Genomic DNA, 11,036 nt, shown 5'->3' on the forward strand with positions numbered 1-11,036 from the left:
AATCTAAAAAAGAGGATGCAACGCTTTTGAATGTTTCCCTCATATGCTATTGGTAGTTACTCTAATGTTTCAAAATCAACAGTACTCATTAATGAGTTCAAATGCTGAACATCTTTTAAATGCATCTATTTGAGTACTTTAAAAGGTAAACTGCTGCAGAAAAACAAGTGGCAACTTTGTGAATGTAGAAGAAATAAATACTCCAAGTTGTAGAAGACTTAAAACAATAATGTGCACAAACACAAAAGTTAAAAAAAGTGTGTTATCTAGAAGGACTGGCAATTATCCAAATAGTTTGGACAGCTTGAAATAATAAAGCCTTGTCCTTCAGCAAGGTTACAAAATCTTTGGCATCCTGGGCCATGCAAAGCTAGAACTTAAAAGTGATCAGTGACTGGTAAAAACAGAACCAAAAATGCCATGAAACTGTCAGTGAAGAGACTGAAATTAGCCTGATGTGTGTGATTCTTCTTGCATGAAATGCAAAACCTGATGTTGCACTGAGGAGAAGTGAAGGAGGCCATCACAAAGGCCACAGGCATGGAGCACTTTGGGATTTCATATATCAAATGTAGTTCCCACTCATGACTTTTCTTTTTTTTTTCAGACTCTGTTTGTGTGACACAAAGTTAAGGTGGCGCTCAACATTTGGATCATGCCTTCCTTTTGTTTAACCGCATGTTGGGACATGCTGTAAGGCAAAAAAACATAATGTTAAGTGCTGCAATTATTGAGCTACATTTCCTGTTTCATGTACAGCACACACATGAAGAGCCAGATGAAACTGTTTCAAACAGTCAGACATCCCTCTGCTCGTCTGAGGCGCTGGATGTGGCATAACAAAGCCTAATGAACACAGTGTTCTCTTCCAACTGTGTGAGGAAAAAATGCTAATTGCTGTAATTAGAGCGAGGAAAAATTGTGACACTTTGAGGCATTTTCTCAGAGTCTGTCGCAGCTGTCTGTTCAAATACTTTCTCTGTTTGCACTTCAGCTTGAGAATAGCAGTGTAAAGAACTAAGACTGAGATAAAAACAGACGGAAGGAGAAGGAAAGAATCCAAGCTGGTTATTTGAGATTAAAAACAGATATGAAAGTATTATATGGCAAGACGGCCCAGTATTAACAGCTTTCCACCTGGAGAAACCTGACATACCCTACCCAGTTTACACACAAACACACACACACACACACACACACACATTACATTACATGTCATTTAGCTGATGTGCATTCAACCTGAAGGTACTAGCCTCAGACCACAGGAATCAAGTAAGTGCATAACTTTAAGAGTCAACTGCAAACAAACAGGCAAATTGATATTTGTTTTTATTTCTACAAAAAATCCTTCGTCCCCTCTGCAATAACCACCCTGAACAACAAAAAATGAACACTCTGTTGCTTTTAACAGCCCCCCGCCCCTCCTCCTTTTAGCATGATTGTACACATTTTTGTGTTTTTAATGTTTGTGTGTTTCTTAGTGTTTTTTTATATGAGCCTGTCAAAAACGAATTTCTGTCGTGACAGACAATAAAGTTCTATCTATCATTTATTATTGATTCATTTTTTTTTTAACTTAAAAACAAATCTGGAAAATGATTTGTTGTTAAACAGCACTATTAATGTCGCAATTTTCATAAATATTGTGGAGATGCAAAGAAAAAGGCAAATTTGTGTCTCTGTAAGCAGAAAATGTGTCTAGTTTTAAAAAAAAAAGAGATTAGTATTATTATAAACATAAATACCATAAACACCCAATGTATGATATATGTCACATCAAAGATCATTGACATTTAGGGGTAGAATTACAAAAAACACACATCATAAATGTGTTCTTTGTGGTCCACTTGGTCTGTGGTGTAGCTCCCATCATTTTCCTTTAAGGATAAACAGGTCTGGGTTCTTATGGGTTAAAGAAGAAAAGAAGAGAAGAAGAGAAAAAACAAAAAAACAAAAACAAAAGAAGATAAATATAAACACTACCTATCAAAAGTTTTAGAACACCCCAATTTTTCCAGTTTTTTATTGAAATTCAAGCAGTTCAAGTCAAATGAACAGCTTGAAAGGGTACAAAGGTAAGTGGTGAACTGCCAGAGGTAAATAAAAAAAGGTAAGCTTAACCAAAACTGAAAAATAATGTACATTTCAGAATTATACAAGTAGGCCTTTTTCAGGGAACAAGAAATGGGTTAACAACTTAACTCTATGGAGTCTTGGGCTATTTTGTCCATTTTTTAAATTCTTTTCATGTCTTTGTAAGTCATTTTGTGTCTTTTTTTGGTCATTTTGTGTCTTTTTTTAGTCATTTTGTGTCTTTTGGTGTCTTTTTTTGGTCATTTTGTGTCTTTTTTTGGTCATTTTGTGTCTTTTGGTGTCTTTTTTGGTCATTTTGTGTCTTTTTTTGGTCATTTTGTGTCTTTTTTTAGTCCTTTCGTCCAACATAAAATGTGATTTTGAATCTTTTTTTTACTTTCAAAACACTATCATGCTCAATAAAGAATTTTAAATGTTGCAAATGTGCATTAATTTCAGAGTACACTGAGACATTAAACTGCATCATTTTCAATTAAATTCTGGAAAAGTTGGTGTGTTCTAAAACTTTTGACCAGTAGTGTATATACACACACACACATGTCCTACCTTGGTGTCAACAATGGAGCAGGCAATCTGTTTGACATAGGCCAGGTCAGCACTCTGGGGCATCAGGACAGACTCTCTGGTCAGGCCGATCTGGATGATGAAGGACACCCCTGCTGGAGTGGGAGGCAGTGAAGGTATCACAGCCCCACCAGGACCCTGCCCCACTAGTGTCAGGTCCATCATGGGAAACCCAGCCTGAGTGGACACCGAGGGCATGGATATGGGGGTCCCCTGCTGCATCACAGCTGAGCCTGGTGGTGAGGAGCCCCCAGGAGGGAAGAAGACCTGGGCCATGGCCCCTGAGGACATGCAAGGGCTAGCGTTAGCCATTCAGAGTCCTGTTTGCTAGCTCAACATACACACTGACAAACAAACGCCCAGGTGCAGTGTTCACGTCTCAGAAAACACATTCAAAGTGTCTCAGCGGAGGAGAGAGGGGTCCACACACTGACACATGGACAGACACACACTGAGCAGAGGGTCCCAGCTCCTCTGTGTCCTGTGTCCACCCCCTCCCAGTCAATCAAGGAAGAAATCCTTATCCAGGAAGTTGTGTTTTCTCTTCCTTTCTGACACTTCTTTCTCTTCGTCTTCAGACTCCTGGTATAGTCCCGGCAGTGACAAGCATGAGCAGTGTGTGTGTGTGAGACACAAACTCCTCCACCTTGTTCCCTCCTTCACCTCTCTCCGTCCAAAGAAGTTGCTCTGCAGAAGAGGAGGAGGAGGAGGAGGAGTGGGGGGGAAAGTCCAAAGTTGATTATGAAACTCCCAGCCGTGGGAGAGAAAAAACAAAAACAATGCCAAACTTTGTTGTGCCTCTCCTTCCAAGGCTGAGTTACAAAATGGCCTCCTTAAACAGGAAACTGTGAGAATGAAGGAGAGCAAAAGAGTGCACTCCTTTTACGAGTCTTGCCCTGTTTCAGTTTCAGCCCCAGTTCAGTCTTTCTTTTTCTGTGAAAAAGCACACACACACACAGAGAGAAAGCCGTGAGGGTACCTCCCTCTCCCTCCCTCCTGCCTCTCATCTCAGCTCTTGCCTCAGCCAGAGAGGAAGTGAAATGATTGACACATCCTGCAGCCAATAGCCTCTCAGATAGTCCCGCCCCTTGACTCCCTACTCCCTCCTCCCTTTTCCTCTTTCTCTCTCTCTTCCCTGCTTTGGGGTTATTGGTCTTGTTTGTTCCCTGAGTCCAGATCCTTTTACACCGCCTGAGGGGGCAGAAACCCTCCCCTCTCTTCCTCATGTTCCCTCTTACTACGCTAGCCTCAAAAACTCAATTTTCTGCCCTTTTTTCCATTTTCTAACACCTTTTCTCTGCATTTTTTGTAGACACACCAGTGCCAGGCTACAGAATAGGGCCACACCTAGTGCTTGCAGACTTGTTTTCATGCAGAGTTGACTGCAAGTTTCAGTAAAATGGGGAACTTTGCATTGCACTCTGCACACACCAGGATATAATGATGTTTAGAAACGAGGCTGGGTTACCACAAGCATCAGCATGACTGTGACTCTGCACCACTAATCTTATCTTACACTAAAGGTATGCAGATGGAAATAATGACTTTTTATCTTGGGTCATGAACACCTCCCTAGATATTAATGCAGAAACTCTCTCACCACATTAGCTTCATTATCTTACCTTCCTCCCAGGGCCATCCCATCATAATTGTCTCTGTGAAGCCATCTCAAAAATTCCAATTCATTAAAACTAATTTACCACAGGCACATGCACTCTGCTGATGTGATAAGAGACCTCAATAACTCAGCAGCTGCAAATAATGTTCGCTGGCATTCTACTTCCCACCACAAGAGGGCAGTGTTTGGTCTAGATTGATAGTGAGTGATTCATTCTTCTTCTTTTATTATGAATGATTATAAAACACAGTTCAAATTAACTAAACAAACAGGTGTAGTGTGATTATATCAGTATGTCCCATCAAGGAGGGACAAATTATGAATATCTGCAGCAAAGATGTACCTAAACATGGTATAAAATGCAGAATATGCCTATGTATCAGATACTCTGAGTGAGAATAAAGCACTATTGCCTTTTTTTAATGATTTTTAAAAATCTTATCAATGCAGGTGGTGAAATTATTCTGCATTTGCAATGTGAAGATTTCATGATGTAGCAGAGAAACGCTCTAAATTATAAATAACACTCTTTGGAGAGCAGAGTCGGACACAGTGCAGCCGGCTGCAGCTGTAGGTCGAATGATTTAATTTGGATGATTTAATCCTCGATTCTTGGTGAGTAGTTGACACGGCCCCTGTATGAAGATGGAGCAAATGAGAGATGAGCTCCTTAAAATCCAAACTAGACTGTTATAGAACTTATTTTTGCCAGATTCAGTTATCAAATGTGATTGTGGAGGGCTGCATTTGAAAGGGAACTTCATCAATTTTACAAAACGATTACACTGTCTGTGAAAACAGCTGGAGACTGAGACTAGTCCAGCTATTCTCAACCTTGGGGTCAGGACCCGCATTGGGGTCGCGAGATGATTTCTGGGGGTCGCCAAATCATTTTGGAAGTCAGCTCTGTCTCCACTGTGATAAAGTGTTCTTCTTTTGGTCATTTTGTGTCTTTTTTGGTCAATTTGTGTCTTTTTTTGGTCAATTTGTGTCTTTTTTTGGGTCATTTTGTGTCTTTTTTGGTCATTTTGTATGTTTTTTTTGGGTCATTTTGTGTCTTCTGGTCGTTTTGTGTCTTTTTTGATCACTTTGTGGTCAATTTGTGTCTTTTTTGGTCATTTTGTTTCTTTTTTGGTCATTTTGTGTCTTTTTTTGTCAATTTGTGTCTTTTTTTGTCAATTTGTGTCTTTTTTTGGTCATTTTGTGTCTTTTTTTGGTCATTTTGTGTCTTTTTTTGTCAATTTGTGTCTTTTTTTGTCAATTTGTGTCTTTTTTGGTCATTTGGTATGTTTTTTGGGGTCATTTTGTGTCTTTTTTTGGTCATTTTGTGTCTTTTCTGGTCATTTTGTTTCTTTTTAGGCTATCAAAGTGTTGATCATCACATCTAAAATGTGTTGATAAATGCAATGATGTATATATAGAGTCATAGGAAAAAATATCAGACCACCCTTGTTTTCTTTAATTTATTGTTCTGATTTTGGTTATTATCAAGAAAACTGTGGAAAATGGCTAGATATCAGATCTTAAATTAAACTATTAGGAGCTATTTTTTTCACAAATGTACCTTTAGTTATACCAGGCATTAAAATGAACAAGAAATTGAATATATATGTAAATTTAATTTATTCATTTGCAAATACTGTCTACACCAATTTATTGTACTTATTTGCTTTTATTTTTGTTCATATTTTAGCCCTATTATTGAACTTACAATAGTTTGTCTTAGATTTTCTTTTTTCGTTAAAAATACATATTTTGTCCCCATTCCATGTATAATGTTAAAGCAGTAAACTCTCTTAGAACTTTCCATGTAAGGTCCATTATAGTATTGCTATTCTTGTGTTTGTTTTATTTCTACCTGTATCTTGATTTTATTTGTTTTTCATTTCATTTTAGTTTATTTTTTGCCTCTCTTTCTATATATTATTCAGTCTATGTGAAGTATTTAATTGCCTCTGCTGTCATGTATGTTCTCTGTTTTGTGTCTGTTTAAAAATGAATAAAATATTGGTTAAAAAAAATAAATACATATTTTATGAGCATTGATGGAGGGAGCCTAAAATCCAAGATTTTCATTGCCAACGACTGCTTGTTGAACCATGGTAGTTTGACCCCAAAAAAGGAATAATATTTGCATATTTCTTGATTTTGGAGTGATTTTAGGAATTTCAACAAGGCAACTGTACTTTTTGTAGGAATGTGAAACACAAATTATTGAGAGAATTATTATAAAACAGGTCAAGTGTGGCTCAAGTTATGACAACTGAGCGAACTCCAGCTAAGAAAGGCCGTGAGATGTGTTCATAATATGAACATGATAAAAAAAAACACTAGAAAATTGACCTTGCGTTTGATTTTTTTTTGGCAACAGATGCATAAAGACTTCTGTTACCATGAGGGATATTTTTGTAGTGTAGTTCTGTATCCCTTAATACAGCTATTCTCAAACTTGGGGTCGGGACCCCAATTGGGGTCGCAAGATGATTTCTGGGGGTCGCCAAATCATTTTGGAAGTCAGCTCTGTCTCCACTGTGTTAAAGTGTTAATCCTTTGGTCATTTAATGTATTTTTGTGTCATTTTTTGTCTTTTTTGGTCATTTTGAGTCTTTTTTTGATCAATTTGTGTCTTTTTTGGTCATTTTTTCCCCTTTTAGTCATTTTGTGTCCTTTTTTTAGACATTTTGTGTCTTTTTGGTCATTTTGTTTCCTTTTTTTGGTCATTTTGTGTCTTTTTGGTCATTTTGTTTCCTTTTTTGGTCATTTTGTGTCTTTTTTTAGACATTGTGTCTTTTTTGGTCATTTTAGGGGTCTTTTTTGGTCATTTTGAGTCTTTTTTTGATCAATTTGTGTCTTTTTTGGTCATTTTTTCCCCTTTTAGTCATTTTGTGTCCTTTTTTTAGACATTTTGTGTCTTTTTGGTCATTTTGTGTCTTTTTGGTCATTTTGTTTCCTTTTTTGGTCATTTTGTGTCTTTTTTTAGACATTGTGTCTTTTTTGGTCATTTTAGGGTTTTTTTTTGGTCATTTGGTATCTTTTTTTTGGTCATTTTGTGTCTTTTTTGGTCATTTTGTGTCTTTTCTGGTCATTTTGTGTCTTTTTTGGTCATTTTGTTTCCTTTTTTTGGTCATTTTGTGTCTTTTTTTTAACATTGTGTCTTTTTTGGTCATTTTAGGTTTTTTTTGGTCATTTTGTGTCTTTTTTGATCATTTTGTGGTCAATTTGTGTCTTCTTCGGTCATTTTTTCCCTTTTTGTCATTTTGTGTCTTTTTTATAGACATTTTGTGACTTTTTGTGGTAATTTTGTTTCTTTTTTGGGTCATTTTGTGCTTCATTATTTGTCCAAAATGTGTTGTATCAACCGAGTTTGTATGATCTGAACTGTGTGTGTGAGATTGTGTTCAGTGAGCGGGGGTCGCGGACAACATGCATGTTGAATTGGGGGTCACGACTTTAAAAAGGTTGAGAACTACTGCCTTAATAGATGGTAAGATAGACAAAACAAACAACGCTGAATTCACTGTACAAAATCTTCATTTTTTGTTTTTTTCTTCCTTAATGACATACAACAGGGGACCCGTAAACAAAAAGAGAAAGTCATTTGATACAAGCTAGAATGCAGTTCAAAAATATATAATAAAACAAAATTAATAAAAAGCAGGTCTCTTATCCCTTGTAGTTAGAGGAAAGTTTGAATACAGCTTAATATGATGTACAAAATATCACACAGTGATAAATTGCTAATAAAAAAATAAAAACACAAAGAAATGAGAGTCCTTTACCTTGGCCTCTGACTGGTAACAGATTTTTTTTTTTAAACTTATTTTCTTCATTTTTCATGTTTTTTTCGTTTTTCTTTTTTACAAGTTATACATTGTCATTATCAATCACAAGCAAGTTCTATGCCTAGCAAGGAAGAATGATTCACTTATGATACTACAGTATTCTTACATCTTAATAATCATATTCATAATCAAAGAAAAGAATGCAAGAAAGAAAACAAGGAAATGATGGACATTTACAGCACGTGATGGCATCTCTAGTCATCATTTACAACCTCTGTTTCGATTTCTTTTTTTTCTTTTTTGATGCGTCGTACTGATTTGTCTTTATTTTTCAGAGACGGGGCCATCAGTAACTCTCACTATCAATAACTGTGAGCCGCAGCAGGTTCCACACTCGTACTATTCACTCCAGATCGAAGAAGAAATACACTACCGGTCAAAAGTTTTAGAACACCCCAATTTTTCCAGTTTTTTATTGAAATTCAAGCAGTTCAAGTCAGATGAACAGCTTGAAAGGGTACAAAGGTAAGTGGTGAACTGCCAGAGGTAAATAAAAAAAGGTAAGCTTAACCAAAACTAAAAAATAATGTACATTTCAGAATTATACAAGTAGGCCTTTTTCAGGGAACAAGAAATGGGTTAACAACTTAACTCTATGGAGTCTTGGGCTATTTTGTCCATTTTTGAATTCTTTTCATGTCTTTGTAAGTCATTTTGTGTCTTATTTTGGTCATTTTGTGTCTTTTTTTAGTCCTTTAGTCCAACATAAAATGTCTTTTTTACTTTCAAAACACTATCATGCTCAATAAAGAATTTTAAATGTTGCAAATGTGCATTAATTTCAGAGTACACTGAGACATTAAACTGTATCATTTTCAATTAAATTCTGGAAAAGTTGGTGTGTTCTAAAACTTTTGACCAGTAAAAAAACATTATTTCTGCACCCTGTCTGCAACAGAAGCATCCACAATTAGATGTAGTGCAAAGTGGAGCCAAAAAGTAGTTAAATGTGATAATCTGAGTCCATCCAGCAGCAGCACATTAATGTATTTGCACCCGGATCTTGTCTGATTTCAGACAAAAGCCCTCCACCCTGTTACAGGAAGAAAAACTGAACTATGACTGCTCGTGTCCCCATTGAGTGTTTTCCTCCAGGCTACTTTGAACCCTTAGATCTGACCTCTGACCCCTAGAGTGACCCTGTAATCTTGAAGAGAAGGAGGCTGCCCCTTAAACTGATTTAACACCAGATTTTATCAGTCTTTCAAGGTCATAAGGTATAATAATTACTGGTCAGGTCAGCTGTTGAGGGGCAGCTGTCACCTAAAGCAAACAAACTTTTATTCTGAAGTTATCAGACACTCAAAGGAACAATGTTTCCAAAGTTTTGAAGCTGAATATTTTCTGGGTTAAGTTCAAAATAGCAGAACCATGACAGCAAGACAGAATTATTTTCTTACAGAAGCCCTGAGAAAAAACTAAATCTGGTGATCCATTTTCTTAGCCTTGTCTAAATAGTTTTCTATCCCGCATTTATGATTTAAGAACAGTTGAGAAAAGTTACCTTTTCATCTGGGAAACAGGTGGAAAATGAAAGTTTTGACAGTATAATTTTTTATAAGTTACTTTATTTCTTTTTTTCCGCCCAATGAAATTAAGTTCAATCAAAGTTTTAGTATGTGTTGAAGTGTTTGTTGTTGTAATACACATTTTGGCCACAAAAGTCTGAAGTACACCACTACCTCATGTTTAAATAAGAGTAAAATGTTTTCTTTAAGGTGCATGAAATTATTATTTGACCCAGAAAATTTTGAAAAAAGAAAGATTTTTTTTAAAATTTTGTTCACCATAACTTTTTTTTAAACGTACACTACCGGTCAAAAGTTTTAGAACACCCCAATCTTTCCAGTTTTTTATTGAAATTCAAGCAGTTCAAGTCAAATGAACAGCTTGAAAGGGTACAAAGGTAAGTGTTGAACTGCCAGAGGTAAATAAAAAAAGGAAAGGTTAACCAAAACTGACAAAGAATGTACATTTCAGAATTATAGAAAAAGGCCTTTTTCAGGGAAGAAATGGGTTAAAAACTTAAAGCAGTTCTGCAGCAACGGAGGTTGATCAAGCCTTGAAAGTTGCTAAGTTGCTACCAATTCCTGCAGGTTTCCCAACTTTTCTTGATCACTTACAACCTACAAGTTGCAAGAACTTTCTGAAGAATATTTGATTTCCATTGAGTCAACAGTTTAGAACACATTTTCCTTTCTAAACTGATTCTATGATTTCTTTTTTAACTTCAATTGTTCATTTCAGAGTACAATGAGACATTAAACTGCATCATTTTCAACAAAATTCTGGAAAAGTTGGAGTGTTCTAAAACTTTTGACCAGTAGTGTATGTTTCACAGATTAAATTTAGAAAGATGATCCTTATTTTTCTTTTTAAAAAACACGAATGAAAACGATTTAGATCAGACAGAAAATGGTTCACGAGGGCTTCCGTATTTCTTCTTTTACTTCTCTTTCTGAAACGAGTGGCTGAATTAAAAAGAGATTTTTCCTCTTTGTCCATTTCTCCCAGCATTAAGAACTAGCTTCACACCATCAGCTCTCTGGGTAATAATGTGCTACTGTGCAACTAATGCACGTAAAAAACAAGACAAGGGAGCCTCACCTCAACACACAAGTGAAGGTATAATGTCAAGCTTCTTTTTTTTTTTTAAAGCCTGAATAAATAACAAGCACCTCCTACAAACTGGCACCGACTTCCAGATGAAATGAACAGCGTAACAAACAATCATCCTCAGCTCTGAACGCTCCTGGAGCCTGAAACAATCGATGCCGACATTACTCACGTCCCCGCAATGAGAGACGTTTAACAGTGACTGTTAATTCTGAAATGTGACCACAGTTAATGAAATGATTCAACAATGAAATGTCATTTAAAACCCACTCCAACAGCCTGATCGGGTGAGAAACACGGTC

At 36.4% G+C, this 11,036-nt stretch overlaps 2 protein-coding genes across 4 annotated transcripts in view; both read right to left on the bottom strand.

Annotated features, from left to right (window-relative positions):
* prkd2 (protein kinase D2) overlaps window positions 1-3,650 on the bottom strand; it is a 66,275-nt gene extending 62,625 nt beyond the window's left edge. For both annotated transcript variants that reach the window (XM_059330640.1, XM_059330639.1), the window contains exon 1: window positions 2,641-3,650. In XM_059330640.1, coding sequence (XP_059186623.1) covers window positions 2,641-2,970 — 330 coding nt within the window. In that variant the 5' untranslated portion in view covers window positions 2,971-3,650. The remainder of the gene's footprint in view (window positions 1-2,640) is intronic.
* A 4,139-nt stretch (window positions 3,651-7,789) lies between these two features.
* Window positions 7,790-11,036, bottom strand: part of strn4 (striatin, calmodulin binding protein 4) — a 37,851-nt gene continuing 34,604 nt past the window's right edge. For both annotated transcript variants that reach the window (XM_059330642.1, XM_059330641.1), the window contains one exon: window positions 7,790-11,036. This exon is cut by the window's right edge and continues 1,091 nt beyond it. The gene's annotated coding sequence lies outside the window, so the exon portion shown is untranslated.

Source organism: Centropristis striata, chromosome 4 (genome assembly GCF_030273125.1).
Source record: "Centropristis striata isolate RG_2023a ecotype Rhode Island chromosome 4, C.striata_1.0, whole genome shotgun sequence".
In the NCBI taxonomy this organism is placed as follows: domain Eukaryota; kingdom Metazoa; phylum Chordata; class Actinopteri; order Perciformes; family Serranidae; genus Centropristis; species Centropristis striata.